We start from the raw sequence: 20,225 nt of genomic DNA, 5'->3' as shown, positions 1-20,225 counted from the left end.
CAAAAAGTGCACTTTAATTTAGTGTTGTTTTGATTTGTCATCTTGAAGACATCATGCACAGAAGTGCACTAATAGCTTGTTTTAAAATGTCTCTGACAATCTTGCACGTTCTGTTTTGAAACGACATGAATGTTTGTGCCACTGCTTAATAACTGTTTAATAAATACACTTTTGGTCAATTGACTTAGTTGTGATTTCCCTCTCTGCGTGAAAGTTTAAAATGAGCATATATTAATGCAGTCTGAAGAAGAATGTTTTAATGTAGACACATAGAATCATCATACTGCTGTGATTATATGCATCAAGTGTTCATTCAAGGCTAAGGCAAAATATTGAGATATATATTGTGTATCACGATATGGCCTAAAAATATTGAGATATTAAAAAAAGGCCATTATCGCCCAGCCCTAGTTCGGTGTGGCTAATATATGGAAAATTCTTTTGTCCTCTAAAATTAAATTGGTGCTGCTTATGTCCTGATGCGCTCTATAGTTCAGGAAATATGGTATTAATCGATATCACACAAATAAACATACCTGTCAATCTCTAGTTTTCACACGATTCGGTCTTCTTTTGGAAACCGAGGTACTGTTGCATTTGTGATTGACTTCTGAATGAAAGTTAACACACCTGCCATTGAGCCGTCGTCTCCCGCCGCTGGGATTTTTGATGCAGAGTCACACGCTTGGTCGTAGCCGACGCCGTCGAGGACAGTGCAGGTGACTTCCTCCACGTTCCCGGCACCCATGTTGAGCTGGATGCCCTCTGACGCAAGAGCCTCATAGCTGGGGCCAGTTATGATGATTAGCTGGAAGGGGAAAAATCGAATATAACAACACTTCAGTGGAACACACACTTGTCCTAACCTGGGAGCCTTCGAGAGCCGTCTGATGGTTAGGAATGTCACAACTCGTCACCACCGCCTGCAGAGCGTGAGGATCATAAAGTTCCCCGCCGTCCTCTTCTGCCTGTACGGGAGGCGGGGCCAAAAGCTCCGGCTGGGGTGACGTTTGCACCGATTCCCCCGGGAGCTGGTCCGCTTTCCTCAGTTTGTCCGCAAAGGACGTTTCCATGGCGACACGCTCGTAACCGCACCCGGTGTGCTCGTCCTCTCCGAGTGGCTCCGTCGCTCCTTCTTCCTGGTCTTGCCTCACATCGTCAGCCTCCTCTTCTGACGTGAGGGAGTGGAACATTGCCTCAGGGGAGCCTTGTGGTCGCTCCAGCACCATCTCCATCTCCCACACCTGCGGTTCTGTCAGGGGGAGGTCATTGGCGGCGCTCTCCACACTGGCAGAATGTGTTAAGGCTTTTGTGGCTATGTCTCCAACCTCAGAAACTATCAAAGATTCTTCTAAACCTACAAAAAAAAGGACATAAATATGTTAATTGACGAATACCGTATTTTCTGGACCGTAGGGCGCACCGGATTAAAAGGGGCACTGCCGATGAGCGGGTCTATTTTCATACAAAAGGCGCAACGGATTATAAAGCGCATTAAAGGGGTTATATTATGATTTTCTTCTAAATGGAAAACACTATCTTGTGGTCTACATAACATGCGATGGTGGTTCTTTGGCCAAAATGTTGCATAGATGATGTTTTACAGATCATCTTCAAGTCGCTTTCTGAGCGTCTCTTCAGGATGCGCCGTTTTGTGGGCGGTCTTATTTACGTGTCTCACCTTCGACAGCGTCTTCTCCCCGTCATCTTTGTTGTAGCGGTGTAGCGTGCAAGGACGGGAGTGGAAGAAGTGTCAAAAGATGGTGCTAACTGTTTTAATGACATTCAGACTTTACTTCAATCAACAACGGAGCAGCATCTCCTCATCCGTGGCTCACTAGTGCAACAACAACGCCGAAAATGTGTCCCGTGAAAAACCCTCTAATAACTAAGGTTCCGTGGGTGAATAATGTAAACCCACTACAGTTTTTAGCGCTTTGATAGATAGTTTACTGACAGATATAAGTAAGAACTTTACACTACTTTGTGTTAGAAATGGTAACAGCGGAGGATGAATGTCCCATAACAAGAAGGTAGAGGATAAAGAAGTAGCTTATGACTACGGTGTCCGCACGGACTACAATGGCGGACGCGCGCACATTTTCAGGACTTATGCAGATCCCAAAGACAGATCAGCAGGTACCAGAAGGTAAGAAAAGTTGGTTTTGCATAATACTGCGAAACAAAACGCCAGGTAATATGTCTGCTAATAGGTGCCATTTTGCGGCCCTTATACACGCACCATAATAATACTCGTATGTTTAATGCGCCGACAATCCATCAAGCAGTGCGGCTTCATAGCTTACCAAAGTCGTACTAAAAACATTTTGACAGATTTTTGAGCGCCGCGTGTAATGTTCTATATTCTCAATTGAACATTTCAAGTTTTGGTGTTGTTTACTGGCGTCATCTTGCAGTTTGCACATATCTCTTGGAACTCTCTAATAACTAAAGTTCCTTGGGTGAATAATGTAAACTCACTACACCGGTATGTTTTAGCGCTTTCATGGCGAGTCTACTGGCAGATATAATTAAGGACTTTACACTACTTTATATTAGAAATGGCAACAGCGGAGGATGAATGTCCCATAACAAGAAGATAGAGAAAAAGAAGGAGCTTATCGTCTACGGCGTCGCCACGGACTACAAACGCGGACCAGCGCTAATTTTTTGGAATTATGCAGATCCCAACTACAGATCAGCAGGTACCAGAAGGTAAGAAAAGTTGCTTTTGCATAATATTGCGAAACAAAACGCCAGATAATATGTCTTACCTTATACACACACCATAATAACACTTTTTGAGTGCTGTGTGTAATGTTCTATATTTTCAATGGATCATAACATTTTTGTCTTGTTTACTTGAGTCATATTGCAGTCTACACGTATCTCTTATGTGTGACTGCCATCATATGGCAGTCTACACATATGTATTATGTGTGACTGCCATCTACTGGTCAAACTTATCATTACACCATGTACCAAACAAAATTGCTTCGAGGTCGGTAAGCACAACCAGAATTATGTCGTACATTAGGCGGACCTGGTTATAAGGCGCACTGTCGATTTTTGAGAAAATGAAAGGATTTTAAGTGCGCCTTATAGTCCGAAAAATACGGTAATTAAGGGAGTATTTGACAAAAACGGTAAATTTGCACCTTTTGGCGGAGTGTTTGTTTTTCTCCTTCGGCCGGCTAATCTCTTTGGCACCAATTTTGCAGCACTTTCACAGTCGTCTCCATGCTGTCTCTCCTCCCGCTCCGAGTCACTTGCCTCCCTCAGCGGCGAGAAAAGCTGTTGCACGAACGAATGGTCGCCGTCGCATTGCCAGATGGCAGCCGTGGAGAAGTTGGGCTGGAGCTCCAGAGCTCTGAGCTGGGGCTCATGGGGGCAGGAACGCAGGTGCTTCTGGTACCAACACACGAGGCTATGGAGGCTTGACTCTCGCTCCTTCTTAACTGACAAAACAACAACAAGGGAGATGTCCAATTACAACGTTTTGTACATCTATTTGTGGTCAAAAAAAAATATATATATATGCCGTCAGTTATTGCAAGTTGAGCTACACGGCGACAAACTTCACAAACACTTGTTTCAAAACAAAAGTTCAGAACATTCAGAACAAACTGTTCAAAAATATGATCCTGTAACTACTTGGTATCGCATCGATACCCAAATTTGTTGTAACATCCAAAACTAATGTAAAACATCCAAACAACAGAAGAATAAGTGATTATTACATTTTTAACAGAAGTGTAGATGGAACATGTTGAAAGAGAAAGTAAGCAGATATTAATAGTAAATGAACAAGTAGATTAATAATAAATGTTCTACCACTTGTCCTTAATAATTTTGATATAAAATAAATAAATAATAAAATGACAAATATGTTACTGTATACATCAGCAGACAAATTAGGAGCCTTTGTTTGTTTAATTACTACTAAAAAAAAAAGTTGTCTAGTATGTTCACTATTTTATTTAAGGACAAAAGTTCAGAACATTCAGAACAAAATGTTCAAAAATATGGAATTATTATTGCTAAAATTCCCCCAAAGATTTTTTTTTTTTTAAATACAGACCCCTGCTTGTCATATAGAATAATGCAACATTCAAAGATGTAGGAGGCATCAGTCAGATTTCCGAGACAAAGTAAGTTAAATATATATAATAAATGAACGAGATAACTCATGTGATTAATCACAAAAAAATAACCGCATTAATCATGTTCACAAAGATTAGACAGGCAATTTATTTTGACCGTATAAGCTATTTTTTATCCAGATGACAAATCCTAGGTGTAGTTCTGTTAGGTACCAATCATATTAATGAAAACACTGGTATTTGTGCCTTTTACAGAATGTGTAGAAGCATTTTTTACGTATATTTGTTTTTACTGCTGTCTTTATTTATTAGATAGATTTTACTGATATACACAATAACTTTTTTTTTTAATATTATGTGATATCATGCCGCTTATACTTTATTCTCTGTTTTATGTACTGTAAGCGATTGCATGTCGACTTGGACGTTGGATTTTGCAATAAAGCTTCATTCATTAAATTATGACTATTGTTGGATCCTGTAACTACTTGGTATCGGATCGATACCCAAACTTGTTGTAACATCCAAAACTAATGTAAAACATCCAAACAACAGAAGAATAAGTGATTATTACATTTTTAACAGAAGTGTAGATAGAACATGTTGAAAGAGAAAGTAAGCAGATATTAACAGTAAATGAACAAGTAGATTAATAATAAATGTTCTACCACTTGTCCTTAATAATTTTGACAAAATAATAAAATGACAAATGTGTTACTGCATACGTGAGCAGACAAATTAGGAGCCTTTGTTTGTTTACTTACTACTAAAAAAATAGTCGTCTGGTATGTTCACTATTTTATTTAAGGACAAAGTTGCATTAAGAAACATATGTTTAATGTACTGTAAGATTTTTTGTTAAAATAAAGCCAATAATGCAATTTTTTGTGGTCCCCTTTACTTAGAAAAGTACCAAAATACATTTTGGTACCGGAACCAAAATATTGGTATAGGGACAACCCTAATTGAGTGTCACTTCATTTGTATGTAAATAATATACACGCATCCACGTTCCCCGGGCAAGTGATGCATACATTGTATAAAATAACTGCTTCTGCTTGAAGTTATTTGCTTTACTAAAAATAAATACTCACTTTTTCTCTGATTTACAGACTCCACAGAGGCAGTCTTGTTCCTGTAAGACATAATAATAGTATCATTAGAAGAAGTGATGGCCAAATGTCAAGTCAAGGATGTTGCATGACAGAATCAGTGACGTGCTGTCAGGGGAGGCCACCAGGGGGGTAAAAGGCTACCCTGCCTTCCGCCCGAATGCAGCCGAGATAGGCTCCAGCACCCTCCGCAACTCAGAGAGGGACAAGCGGTAGGAAATAGATAGGATGGATCTGAAAAGCCTGCCAAGAAGCCTCGAAAAACATGAAAGCTCATCTGCCCACATTCAAGGTCAGATTTCTTTAAAAACGTTTGGAATATCACGTATTGATCTGGCTCTAAATGAGACTAAATCGCAGCATCCACAATGCCAATGTAAAGGAACATGGTGAGATATTAAAGGCCTACTGAAATGAATTTTTTTTATTTAAACGGGGATAGCACATCCATTTTATGTGTCATACTTGATCATTTCGCGATATTGCCATATTTTTGCTGAAAGGATTTAGTATAGAACAACGATGATAAAGTTTGCAACTTTTGGTCGCTGATAAAAAAAAGCCTTGCCTATACCGGAAGTAGCGTGACGTCACAAGAGGTAGGATTACTCACAATTCCCCGTTGTTTACAATGGAGCGAGAGAGATTCGGACCGAGAAAGCGACAATTACCCCATTAATTAGAGCGAGGATGAAATATTCGTGGATGAGGAACGTTAGAGTGAAGAACTAGAGAGGCAGTGCAGGGTGTATCTTTTTTTGCTTTGACCGTAACTTAGGTACAAGGTCTCATTGGATTCCACACAATCTCCTTTTTCTATTGTGGTTCACGGATTTGTATTTTAAACCACCTCAGATACTATATCCTCTTGAAAATGAGAGTCGAGAACGCAAAATGGACATTCACAGTGACTTTTATCTCCCCGACAATACATCAGCGAAGCTCTTTAGCTACTGAGCTAACGTGATAGCATCTGGCTCCAATGCAGATAGAAACAAAATAAATAAATCCCTGACTGGAAGGATAGACAGAAGATCAACAATACTATTAAACCATGGACATGTAACTACACGGTTAATAATTCTCAGCCTGGCAAAGCTTAACAATGCTGTTGCTAACGACGCTGAAGCTAACTTAGCAACCGGACCTCACAGAGCTATGATTAAAAACATTAGCGCTCCACCTACGCCAGCCAGCCCTCATCTGCTGATCAACACCCGTGCTCACCTGCGTTCCAGCGATCGACGGCGCGACGAAGGACTTCATCCGATCACAGATGCGGTGGCAGCTAGCATCGGCTAGCGCGTCTGCTATCCAAGTAAGTACTCCTTGATGTGTTGCTACAGCCAGCCGCTAATATACCGATCCCACCTACAACTTTCTTCTTTGCAGTCTTCATTGTTCATTAAACAAATTGCAAAAGATTCACCAACACAGATGTCCAGAATACTGTGGAATTGTTCGATGAAAACAGAGCTTTTTGTATGGTGACACATTGAAATTTCCCCTCGGAGTAAATGTAGCCAAGCGCTTGGTTTTACGTCATTTTCCTTTGCTTCTTGTCGTGCGTTTAAGAGCGCACTGCTGTGTTTAGATGGAGACAGGTGTGGACAATATTGGAGACACTTGTACCCACACTAAAAGTATACAGCGAAGGAGAAAACTATTTGATGTTTTGCAGCAGGCGGTGTGTTGTGAACGTTGTCACAACTTCTTTATAAAGTATTTACTTTGTTTACTGGGATGCTTACTTGTACTTTATTTAACTATCAGTGTTCAAATAACATCAATACTAGCTAAAATGTGAGAGGGATCACTCCGGGGTTTTTTTGTTGGCCAAACTGTTGTTTTTTTTCTACCGCTTGTCCCTTTTGGGTTCGCCGGGGATGCTGGAGCCTATCTCAGCTGCATTCGGGCGGAAGGCGGGGTACACCCTGGAAAAGTCGCCACCTCATCGCAGGGCCAACACAGATAGACAGACAACATTCACACTCACATTCACACACTAGGGCTAATTTAGTGTTGCAAATCAACCTATCCCCAGGTGCATGTCTTCGGAGGTGGTCATGATTTCTGGTTATGTTAGACCACCTCCAGCTAAATTGTTTTAACCCAATGCGGCCCCCAAGTCAAAAAGTTTGGGGACCCCTGTTCTAGTGTCTGCTCTGCAGTGCTGTGTTAATTGTGTGCTAAGCAGTGTTGGAACTAACGCGTTACAAGTAACGCGTTACTGTAACACCGTTACTTTCGGCGGTAAATAGTAATCTAACGCGTTATTTTTTATATTCAGTAACTCAGTTACTGTTACTACATGATGCGTTACTGCGTTATTTTACGTTATTTTTTACTGTATGTAGTATCGGCTAGAAACTGAGAAGATATGAGTGTGTTTTATTGGAGCGCTACAGAAGAGGCTCGCTCTTTGTGTGTGTATGTGTGTGTGTGGGAGGGGGCGTTTCTGTGTTTACTAACAAGACGTCATGGCGAAGCCCGAGGCCGAGTTTCTTAACATGGAGATATTCTCACTACTTTTCTTTTGTCGACCACAAAGAAAAGAACATTTTAGTTAAATGTAAGTTGTGTCTTGGATCAAAGATCCTATCCTAGCAATTCAAATCTGCTGAAACAGCTACAAAAGCAACATGCTTCGACGAAGCTAGTAAAGAGAGACACACTTCACCTCCTAAGCAACAGCGGCTGGATTTTAACGAGGCACTGCGCACTGAAGGTACACGCACTCTGTCAATTCTCTTATATACTGTTGCTCTTTCATTCTAGAATTCTAGAGTGTTTGATTATCACATCACTCTAAATCAGTGGTTCTTAACCTGGGTTCGATCGAACCCTAGGGGTTCGGTGAGTCGGGCTCAGGGGTTCGGCGGAGGTCAAGACACACCCGACTCATCATCGTGTAAATAAAAGTTTCTCCCTATCGGCGTATTACGGATACGGCAACAGCAGAAGTCACACTGATTTGCAGGTGTGTAATTTGTTGTGAGTTTATGCACTGTGTTGGTTTTGTTCTTTGAACAAGGTGATGTTCATGCACGGTTCATTTTGTACACCAGTAAAAAAACATGGTAACACTTTAGTATGGGGAACATATTCACCATTAATTAGTTGCTTATTAACATGCAAATTAGTAACATATAGGCTCTTAACTAGTCATTATTAAGTACTTATTAATGCCTTATTCGCATGGCCTTATTATAACCTTAACCCTCTAACCCTGGCCCTAACCCTCTAACCCTAACCAAATACCTCTAAATTAAGTCTTTGTTACTTAGAATATGTTCCCCTAGTGTCCAAAAAACTCTAAAATAAGTCTTTGTTACTTAGAATATGTTCCCCTACTGTCCAAAAAACTCTAAAATAAGTCTTTGTTACTTAGAATATGTTCCCCTAGTGTCCAAAAAACTCTAAAATAAGTCTTTGTTACTTAGAATATGTTCCCCTAGTGTCCAAAAAACTCTAAATTAAGTCTTTGTTACTTAGAATATGTTCCCCATACTAAAGTGTTACCAAAAACATGTAACTTTGTCCTGAATTTGAAAAAAAACAAACATTTAATTTTTAACTAAAGAAGGGTTCGGTGAATGCGCATATGAAACTGGTGGGGTTCTGTACCTCAAACAAGGTTAAGAACCACTGCTCTAAATGTATAGACTATTAAGTTCACAAACATAAAGAGGGATGCTAGTGGGCCAGGCCAATCTTTCCTTATCTCTAAACTAAAACTGGGGAAATGTGTAGAGTGTTCTGGGCTTCAGACATGATTTTATTTCACAATTCCTTGCGAGAAAAAAACGCCTGGTTAGGCTTTGTGTATGTAGTGTGTGCCTTCCTTGCTTTACAGCTATGTTGTTGTTATGCTGTTTGTTACTTATGTATGTTATGTTGCAGCTATTTAAAAGAGTGTTGTCAATTTGTTCTGGCCTGAAACAAATTGGCCCTTTGAAACATATCTTTGTCTTTGTGTGTTATATGTAGACCACATTGCTTAGCAGAGTTCAGTGATGCAAATGCATGTCAAGTTGATCTACAGATTGTATTATTCTCCAGTGCAATAACAGTACTGAAATGAAGGCTAAAAGGGCATTAAAGGGGGCCTTAAAAAAAATAAAAAATACAAATATATATGTAAGTAACTAAATAGTTACTTTTCACAGTAACGCATTACTTTTTGGTGTAAGTAACTGAGTGACTTTTGAAATAAAGTAACTAGTTACTAGTTTTCAGTAACTAACCCAACACTGGTGCTAAGTGTGTAGAAATGTTGTATTCTAGCATCATACTGTGTGTTTGTAAATCTGACAAGTAGGTCAGTGCCTCAAACCTCACTGCACGTCACAGGACAGAATAGCACAAGTGTTAGTAAAGTCCTTGAAGTAAAGTGCAAGGAGTCTCACCCCGAGTGTTTCTGCAGATATTTATCCCCACAAGTGGCGTGAAGCAGGATTAAATACTCCGCCAGTCCGGCATCGCTCAGACTTGTGCGCCGCCGCAGATCACTCCACAGCTTGTGCGCCTCTCCCAGGTACACCCGCCTAATGTCGTACTTTTTCCGGGACTCGAGACGCCGCTGGGCTCGGTCAGTGTCCGTGAGCCGCGGCCGTCCCCTGCAGCGCCTCAGAGCGCCTCTCCCGCGGTCCCCAGCGGCTTCAGCGTCCGAGGGGACCTGAAAATCGGCCAGGCTATGCGCCATCTTGGCAACAACAGCTGATGTTGGGATCACCCGGAAGTTGTGTTGAGCTAAACCGGAAACACTTGAAAAAAATAAACACTTATTTTTTTTTAGTTTTTCTGCAACTTTTCTGTGATGAAAAATGTTCCAACAAATATATGAGGGCAGTTTTAGTGAAATAATATTTTCCGGGCACAGTTCATAAATATGTCCTGAAGGAGTTTACAAAAGTTGAGCTAAGGAAAATAAGGACAAGCTATTAGGAGTGTGGGAAAAAAATAGATTCGAATTCGAATCGCGATTCTCAAGTTGTGCGATTCAGAATCGATTCTCATTTTTTAAAAATCGATTTTTATTTTTTTAATTTTATTTTATTATTATTATTTTATTTTTTATTTTTTTAAATTAATCAATCCAACAAAACAATACACAACAATACCATAACAATGCAATCCAATTCCAAAACCAAACCCGACCCAGCAACACTCAGAACTGCAATAAACAGAGCAATTGAGAGGAGACACAAACACGACACAGAACAAACCAAAAGTAGTGAAACAAAAATGAATATTATCAACAACAGTATCAATATTAGTTACAATTTCAACATAGCAGTGATTAAAAATACCTCATTGACATTATCATTAGACATTTATAAAAAAATTAATAAAAAAATGAACAATAGTGTCACAGTGGCTTACACTTGCATCGCATCTCATAAGCTTGACAACACACTGTGTCCAATATTTTCACAAAGATAAAATAAGTCATATTTGTGGTTCATTTAATAGTTGAAGTAAATGTACATTATTGCAATCAGTTGATAAAACATTGTCCTTTACAATTATAAAAGCTTTTTACAAAAATCTACTACTCAGCTTGCATGTCAGCAGACTGGGGTAGATCCTGCTGAAATCCTATGTATTGAATGAATAGAGAATTGTTTTGAATCGGGAAAATATCGTTTTTGAATCGAGAATCGCGTTGAATCGAAAAAAATCGATTTATAATCGAATCGTGACCCCAAGAATCAATATTGAATCGAATCATGGGACACCCAAATATTCGCAGCCCTACAAGATATATTACATACCCAATTCTTCCCAAAATTAAAGAAATACAATTTAAAATTATTGATGGAATGTACCCTTCAAAGGATTTTTTGAAACTTAAATTCAACATGGCTGTTATAACATGATCATAATATAATAATAGAATATAACATAATGTAATATAATATATCAGTATATATAATATACTGTACATATATTATGTAAATATTACGTATATATGTTATATTTTATATCGCTATATTTAGTCTATTTATACCTGCATTGTCCTTTCCATCCTTACACTTTCCATCATTGTAACTGAGCTACTGTATGGAACAATTTCCCTTGTGGATCATTAAAGTTTGTCTAAGTCTAAGTCTATATATGTGGAGCTGTAGAGGATGTCAATCATCTGTTTGTGGAATGTGAGAGTGTACATGTGTTTTGGGAGGAGATCAGAGATTGGCTGAGAAACAAGGGTGTGGAGATGTCCCCATTCTATTCTCTATAGAAGAGATAACATTTTGTGTTTTTTATAAATGACTGTAACATAGAAATGTTTGTCAACATTATTATGCTCCAGGCAAAAAAAATTCTACATAAATGTCGATTTATGTCGATTTATGATATCTGCCTATTAGCTGACACCTTCTATGTTAGCTACTTCTCTTTGTTTATAATGTTTATAATGTCTATTTTTTGTTGGATCTACTCTCTATTTTATGCTGCTCCTGTCACATATACTGTATATACTGTAATATTGTACATGGTCATTGGTATATATTGTATATATGTTATAGACATAATATAATATATCTGTATATATATAATATACTGTACATATATTATGTACATATTTGTATATATGTTGGATTTTTTATCGCTATATTAGTCTATTTATACCTGCATAGTCCTTTCCATCTTCACACTTTCCATCATTGTAACTGAGCTACTGTGTTGAATAATTTCCCTTGTGGATCATTAAAGTTTGTCTAACTCTAAGTAAGGCCTACATTTTCTAATTGGCTTCATGGGTGACCCCCAAAAGGGACAAGCGGTAGAAAATGGATGGATGGGTTAAAATTATCAATCAAATCTTGGAAGATGATTAAGAGTACAAAATCCCTTAAATTGACATCTTTGTTAAAAACATTTAAAGTAATTTAGGTAACACTTTTTGTCTTTCATATTTGTTATTATTATTATTTATTATTATTATTTAATACTCTATTTGTATTTGCTTTTGTTTTCTTTCTTTGACATGTTTCGCTGATGTTGAAAGTGCCTTGACTTTTGTGTGCATTATAAATGTATTGTTTGTCGTTCAATAAAAAAAATTTAAAAAATTAAAAAAATTCTAAATTAAACAAAACTTTTAGTTTTTCTGCAACATGTCTGTTTTAAAAAAAAGACATTAACGCAAATTAAACGTTAAAAAAACCCAACATTTTTAATCTGTATTTTGCATCGATTAATTTGTAAAATGCGTCTACCCATCCATCCATTTTCTAACGCTTATTCCCTTCGTCTAGTGCAGTGATCCCCAACCTTTTTGTAACTGCGCTTGAAAATTTGACCCACGGACCGGGGGGGGGGGTTTGTCATAAAAAAATACAATCATGCGTGCTTACTGACTGTATCCCTGCAGACTGTATTGATCTATATTGATATATAATGTAGGAACCAGAAATATTAATAACAGAAAGAAACAACCCTTTTGTGCGTCTGACTGTAAATGGGGGAGGGAGGTTTTTTGGGTTGGTGCACCAATTGTAAGTGTATGTTGTGTTTTTTATGTTGATTGAATAAAAAAAAAACCCCAAAAAACATTATTTAACTTTTATTTTTTATTTCTTGTCCGGCCCGGGACCAATCGATCCACGGACCGGTACCGGGCCGCGGCCCGGTGGTTGGGGACCCCTGGTCTAGTGTACACCAAAAAACAGGGCAGAACTTTTTTATCTAGCTCTTGTTGACTTACGGACCACATGACACGAGCACCAACGTGCTACATGTAAACACATGTGTAAACAACACAGCCAAGAGTGACGGCCATGGCGGAAACACTTGAAAAAAAACACCTTTTTTTCTGCAATATGTCTGTGTTTGAAAAAAAAGTGTACCCAACGCAAATAAAACGTAAAAAAAATAATAATCTGAATTTTGCATCGATTAATTTGTAAAATGCGTCCAGTGTACGCCACGAAACAGGGCGGAACTTATTAATCTCGCTCTTGTTGCCCTACGGACCACATGACACGAGAACCAACGTGCTTCATGTCAACACACGTGTAAACACAGACTAAACAAGCCAAGAGTGTCGGCCATGGCGGACGTTTTAACGCATATGTTCGCCAACCTGTCACCAGCGGACTCAAAGAAGGACTTTGTGACTCCCGCGCCGGCAGAGTGCGGCGTTTTAATAGTCGGAGAACAAAGTCTGGGACGTTCGCTGCTGCTGCTGACGGCCGTGACAGCAGCCTCTCAGGGGGGGATGAAGGTGGTGTTCTTCGCCCCACAGCAAATACAAAGCCTGCCAGCATCCCTGCAAAAATGTGTACCAAGTCTAAGCCCCGAGAGTCTGAAGGTATGGTATGGAGTACACAAGTGAAATCAATCAATCAAAAGTTTATTTATACAGCCCTAAATCACAAGTGTCTCAAAGGGCTGCACAAGCCGCAACGACTCAGGTCCCACATCAGGGCAAGAAAAAACTCAACCCAATGAGATACAATGAGAACCGACTGAAAGGGTTCACAGAGATTGTTAGATGTAAAGTGTTCATTTAGATGCTGTGCAACAACTTTTTCTAGGATTTTCGAGATAAAGGGAAGGTGGGACACCAGCCGGTAGTTTACCATGAGGTCAGGATCAAGGTTAGGTGTTTTGAGCAGAGGATGAATAAACACTTTTTTTTAATACTATGGCAGGGGTCGGCAACCCTCGGCTCCGGAGCCGCATGCGGCTCTTTGATCACTCTGATGCGGCTCAGCTGCATACTTGCCAACCCTCCCGATTTTTCCGCTAGACTCCCGAATTTCCCGAAAATCTCCCGGGGCAACCATTCTCCGATTTTCACCCGGGCAACAATATTGAGGGCGTGCCGTGATGGCACTGCCTTTAGCGTCCTCTACAACCTGTCGTCATGTCCGCTTTTTCACCTTACTAACTGTGTGCCGGCCCAGTCACATGTTGTATGCGGCTTTTGCATACACACATAAGTGACTGCAAGGCATACTTGGTCAACAGCCATAGAGGTTACACTGAGGGTGACGATATAAACAACTTTAACACTGTTACAATATGCGCCACACTGTGAACCCACACCAAACAAGAATGACAAACACATTTCGGGAGAACATCCGCACCGTAACACAACATAAACACAACAGAACAAATACCCAGAATCCCTTGCAGCCCAAACTCTTCCGGGCTACAATATACACCCCCCTCCCCCGCTACCACCAAACCCCGCCCACCAACATCGCACACGCCTCACAGATGAGAGTTTTCAATCCTGTGTGAAGATAAAGGTGACGTCATACAGCCCTCATGTGGAGAGCAGAAATCACATTGACCAAGTATGATAAATATTTTAATTTCCTATAATTGTGCATATTTTCACATTTTTTAATTGTTCAGTGAAATAGACATTTTATTATTCAGGTTGGTAGCTGACTGCACGGCGCCAGGATGACGGCACAGAGAGAGAGGACGGCTTTAATGCTTTAAAATGTAATATCGGAAATGATCAGTATCGGTTTCAAAGTTATCGGTTTAAAAAAGTAAAAATTATGACTTTTTAAAACGCCGCTGTGTACACGGACGTAGGGAGAATTACAGAGCGCCAACAAACCTTAAAGGCACTGCCTTTACCTGCCAGCCCAGTCACATAATATCTACGGCTTTTCACACACACAAGTGAATGCAAGGCATACTTGGTCAACGGCCATACAGGTCACACTGAGGGTGGCCGTATAAACAACTTTAACACTGTTACAAATATGCGCCACACTGTGAACCCACACCAAACAAGAATGACAAACACATTTCGGGAGAACATCCGCACCGTAACACAACATAAACACAACAAAACAAATACCCAGAACGACCTCTTTTTTTAACTGACCTTTTCTGTGAACTGTTTACAACTAGGGCTGCAACTAACGATTAATTTGATAATCGATTAATCTGTCGATTATTACTTACATTAATCAATTAATAATCGGATAAAAGAGACAAATTACATTTCTATCCTTTCCAGTATTTTATTGAAAAAAACAGCGTACTAGCACCATACTTATTTTGATTATTGTTTCTCAGCTGTTTGTACATGTTGCAGTTTATAAATAAAGGTTTATACAAAAATACAAAAATTGCCTCTGCGCATGCGCATAGCATAGATCCAACGAATCGATGACTTAATTAATCGCCAACTATTTTTATAATCGATTTTAATCGATTAGTTGTTGCAGCCCTATTTACAACCTTTTCTGTGAACTGTTTACGACCTTCGTCCCTTAGTAACAGCTGTGGCCATGTGGTCAGGGAAGGTCCAAAAAAAAGAAAGAGACGTGTAATCTTTTGGCAGAGCGTGCTGGAGACTGCAAGAGTACAACCAGACGTTTCTCCTCAAATTGAGCCAAATTGAATTCTGTCTCTGTTTAATTCTTTGCTTCTTGTCTTGTTTAATAGATGTCATCAGTGTTTGAACCTGACATATAAAGAATTTTCCAAACACTGCTTATTAGATAATAATACTAATTGTTAGCTTGTCTCTGCTAATGTATTCGTTCTTTTTTTTTTTGGCAAGAAAATCACTTTCTGCTATCCGAGGACAGCGGAGGAGTTGCGCCGTCAGATTGCAGGCCTCCATGAGTCCAGCAGCACCTTTCCTCCGTCGCTGATCATCGTGGACCGACTGGAGGACTACCCGTGCGACGGCCACAGCGGGCACCACCCAGGTGAGCAGTCCCGCGCCGCACACCTCGCCGCTCTTTTGCGCGACACGGCCGCCTTCCTCACCAGCCTCCTGGAGCGGCAGACGTCAAGCACCGCCCCCTGCCGCATCATCGCCTCCTATAAGCCGAAAGAGGACGGCGCGGACTCGGATCCCGTCCTCGATGCCTTCGACCGCTACTTTCAGCTGCAGTGTACTCTGGACCAAGATAGAAGCTACAAAGCCACAGACGCCGGGCGGCAGGAGGCGTGGCGTGTTTACTTTTCCGGAACCGGTGTCGCGCGTGAGCCTCGGACCGAAGACTTTGAGGTCCGGCCCGGTTTAGAGTGGCAGTTGTTGATGTTTCCTGATGGTTCAATAGCGTTTAAAGTCGCTTAGAGATGGAAAAGACACTTTGATTATCTACAGTTAGTCGTTTGAGTTAGCACCATGTTAAGTACATAACTGACACAGCGTAATGGCAACTTTTGATGACAAATATATACAATATTTTCTAGTAAGAGTCCTTTATATTAATTAACCTTGCTTATTTCTCTGAGTTGTGAAGTGTTCCCGGTTTCTCGATTTTCGTCGACACAGCATGGGTGTTTTATGTTGGCCCACACCACAACATAAATACAAATAAATGAGGTAAAAATAAAAATAGTAATACCATTTATCCATGTATTAAGTGTACATTTTTCAATGTATTTATAATGAGTGCTATTGGCAGTTTACCAATATCAACACAATATTTAAACTACTTCCTTATTCTGTTAGGAGTGTAACGGTACGTGTATTTGTATTGAACCGTTTCGGTACGTGGGTTTCGGTTCGGTTCGGAGGTGTACCGAACGAGTTTCCACACGGACATATTAAGTAGCTCACCGCACGTTGTGTAAAAAATGCACACCGAGGCACAACACACGGCATGCTAGCAACGACCGGGCTAGGACAACATGCAAAAGCCAGAGCTGGAAGACCCTCCTGCCTAGTTAAGATCTCCCATTTGGGAACACTTCGGCTGCGCGATACAACAATGGAGGACGGAGGTTTGCCGACATTGTTCAGCAGCTGCTTCTGACAACACGTCAAACATGCTAACCCATTTGAAGCGTCACCACCGCATTCAAGCAGCCTCTCTTCGGCGTGTCAGGCAGGTGTTATGAGAGTAGCATATGGGTGTGTGTGGCCCTTTAATATGTGACAGCATGTGAGGTGAGTGTGTGGGCGAGCGAGGTGAGGGAGCAATAGCGTGAATGCGGGGAGTGGCTATTGTTTTGTTGGATTGGCTGTGTGCAAGACCTCAATAAAGCCACGATTTGCAACTAATCGCCGGTCTCGTCATTTACCCTGGAGTCCGGAGCTGTGGAGACCCACTCCCGGGTAGAGTAAAAGGTGTTGCCCCTGAGAATACATCGGCCCTGGAGGAGTGTCTCCCCTGCGCTCCTCGACTACGGTCTGGGAGCCGGAAGCAGGAAAGGTGCAACACAGGGCTAAAGCAATAACAAATGTTTTTATAGCAGCAGATTTAAGACCATATTGCATTAAAAACTAGATTTTGACCCACTTCTATGGTGGAAGAACAATAAGCCCATATATCTTCTTACTGCCATGTTAGCCAGGCTGGGTGGAGGGAAAGAAAAGTTAATCTGAGGCTGAGTTGACTTGAAACTGTTTAATGTTGCACTTTTTATATGTAGAAGAAAAGTTTTGTCAAGTTGAAAAACGTATTGGGGTGTTACCATTTAGTGGTCAATTGTACGGAATATGTACTGTACTGTGCAATCTACTAATACAAGTCTCAATCAATCAATCAAAAAAAAGCACTTTATATGTAGAAAGGTTTTGTTAAGAAACCATTCTGAGCCTTATATTATTTAGTTTTTATTTTATATATGTTGACCACATTAACCCTGGCAATGGACCCTGTGTGTATATGTATGTTATGCCATTGTTTACAAATTTGGTAAATAAATAACCAAAACATTTATATTTTGTTGTTTTCTTACTGTACCGAAAATGAACCAAACCGTGACCTCTAAACCGAGGTATGTACCGAACCGAAATTGTGTACCGTTACACCCCTATATTCTGTCGTATTACATACAATTGTTTGAGCAAAACAAAGACAATAGTACACAATAACTAATAGAGTTGTATGGTATACCGCGATACCAATGAATCATATTCGGTACTATACCGCCTCTATAGGGTACCCCGGACCAGATGAGCGATAAGTTTTAGAAGCCGAGTGCTAAACGAGTGTAGCTTTATTGTGACACTATAGCATCAGCAGCATTCTTAGGTGCTAAACATACACACTAACCATTTTAAACCATGATTAAAAAAAATAAACACTTACTGTAATATTTGCACTCTCACTGGAATTTAAACCGACGGGACGCTCACATAATTCTGTTTAAATGAAGAATCAATCACAATCTTCACAAAGGGTTAAAAAAGTTGCTACAACAAGCGTCTTTTTGTGTCTTTTTCGCCACCCCGGGTACGTGAAAGTGGACCAGCCACATTTGTCTACTGCAAGGTGAGAGATGCACGAATCATAATCTAGAATGTACTTTTAGAAAGTTTTAGAGGGAGCAGAAGTCTGTCAACAACAGCAGCGTAAGCTAGCTTCAGCTCACTGCTTTCAATGTGCCGCTAAAATACCGTATTTTTCGGACTATAAGTCGCAATTTTTTTCATAGTTTGGCCGGGGGTGCGACTTATACTCAGGAGCGACTTATGTGTGAAATTATTAACACATTAATATTATTTAGCTCATTCACGTAAGAGACTAGACGTATAAGATTTCATGGCATTTAGCGATTAGGAGTGACAGATTGTTTGGTAAACGTATAGCATGTTCTATATGTTATAGTTATTTGAATGACTCTTACCATAATATGTTACGTTAACATACCAGGCACATTCTCAGTTGGTTATTTATGCCTCATATAACGTACACTTATTCAGCCTGTTGTTCACTATTCTTTATTTATTTTAAATTGCCTTTCAAATGTCTATTCTTGGTGTTGGGTTTTATCAAATAAATGTCCCTCAAAAATGCGACTTATACTCCAGTGCGACTTATATGTTTTTTTCCTTCTTTATTATGCATTTTCGGCCGGTGCGACTTATACTCCGGAGCGACTTATACTCCGAAAAATACGGTAGTCCGTCTGCGTTAGCGCTTATAATAACAATATCACTCATACTTGGTTAATTTTCAGGTCATGACATGTAAATTGAGTATTGTTGACACTTTCTGGATGTTTTTAGAGAGTATATAGAGCGCAACAGAGGACCCTCAATCTGTTGACTTAATTGTTAGCCATTTATTTACCATTTAGAATGCATAAAAAAGCCAAAAAGCTTGTCTTACATAAGGATTGTCAATGATAGACAGCACATCTCTTTCCAATGTTTGCATATTTCCAGTATGACTGATCTAATAATATGGTCAGAGTGACGTCGAATCTATGGAAATCGTCGAAGATATTCAGAGCGGAATATTCAAAATGGCCGACTGAATTTGTGGCATTTTGTGATGTTTAAACGCTATTTTCACAATCTTTGCGGATTGTAAATACAATTGGATATGGTTTAATGCAGTGTTTTTCAACCACTGTGCCGCGGCACACTAGTCGTGAGATATTGCCTGGTGTGCCGTGGGAAATTATGCAACTTCAAATAATTGGTCCAAAAAACATTTTTTGCAAATCAATAATTACAATAATGTGCCGTTGTCTAGTACAGTGTTTTTCAACCTTTTTTGGTATGTAAAAAGTATGCAACGCTTAAACCAAAAATGAACAGAAGGCAAGTCCCGCTAGGAAAAGGCACTGAAGCATAGGGATAGCTATGTGAAACAAAAGTAAAACTGAACTGGCTACAAAGTAAACAAAAACAGAATGCTGGACGACAGCAAAAACTTACAGCGTGTGGAGCGGAGACGGCGTCCACAAAGTACATCCCGTACATGTCATGACATTCAACAATGTCCCCACAAAGAAGGATAGCGTACGCACAACTTAAATAGTCTTGATTGCGAAAACAAAGCAGGTGCGGGAAATAGAACTCAAAGGAAGGCGTGAAGCTGCTACAGGAGAACACCAACAAAACAGCGCAAGACAGGAACTAAAGCACTACACACAGGAAACAACAACAAATCAAAATAAGACATGACAACCTGGTGGAGTTTCATTTTTTAACATTTTCTGCTGGTGGTGTGCCTCCGTATTTTTTTTATGAAAAAAATGTGCCTTGGCTCAAAAAAGGTTGAAAAACACTGCTTTAATGGATACAATGAAACGCAATTAGGCATATAAA

General features: G+C 39.9%; 2 protein-coding genes across 9 annotated transcripts in view; one reads left to right on the top strand and one right to left on the bottom strand.

The window, feature by feature from the left end:
• znf653 (zinc finger protein 653) overlaps nucleotides 1-9,975 on the bottom strand; it is a 49,860-nt gene extending 39,885 nt beyond the window's left edge. For 6 of the 7 annotated variants that reach the window (XR_009824547.1, XR_009824548.1, XR_009824544.1 and 3 more), the window contains exons 1-5: nucleotides 9,625-9,975; nucleotides 5,198-5,238; nucleotides 3,159-3,458; nucleotides 867-1,357; nucleotides 631-808 (exon numbers count right to left, since the gene is read on the bottom strand). Coding sequence is in view for 1 of the 7 variants with exons in the window: in XM_062036847.1 (XP_061892831.1) it covers nucleotides 631-808; nucleotides 867-1,357; nucleotides 3,159-3,458; nucleotides 5,198-5,238; nucleotides 9,625-9,920 (1,306 nt within the window). In the remaining 6 variants the exon portion in view is untranslated. The remainder of the gene's footprint in view (nucleotides 1-630; nucleotides 809-866; nucleotides 1,358-3,158; nucleotides 3,459-5,197; nucleotides 5,239-9,624) is intronic. The other variant, XR_009824546.1, reaches the window with a different exon arrangement.
• A 3,223-nt stretch (nucleotides 9,976-13,198) lies between these two features.
• Nucleotides 13,199-20,225, top strand: part of swsap1 (SWIM-type zinc finger 7 associated protein 1) — a 43,771-nt gene continuing 36,744 nt past the window's right edge. Inside the window, exons 1-2 of one of the 2 annotated variants that reach the window (XM_062037131.1) lie at nucleotides 13,199-13,538; nucleotides 15,765-15,915. In XM_062037131.1, coding sequence (XP_061893115.1) covers nucleotides 13,278-13,538; nucleotides 15,765-15,915 — 412 coding nt within the window. In that variant the 5' untranslated portion in view covers nucleotides 13,199-13,277. Of the gene's footprint in view, nucleotides 13,539-15,764; nucleotides 18,616-20,225 lie in introns of those variants that run through there. The other variant, XM_062037132.1, reaches the window with a different exon arrangement.

Source organism: Entelurus aequoreus, linkage group LG25, assembly GCF_033978785.1.
Source record: "Entelurus aequoreus isolate RoL-2023_Sb linkage group LG25, RoL_Eaeq_v1.1, whole genome shotgun sequence".
In the NCBI taxonomy this organism is placed as follows: Eukaryota; Metazoa; Chordata; class Actinopteri; order Syngnathiformes; family Syngnathidae; genus Entelurus; species Entelurus aequoreus.
This window is presented reverse-complemented; position numbering and strand designations above follow the sequence as displayed.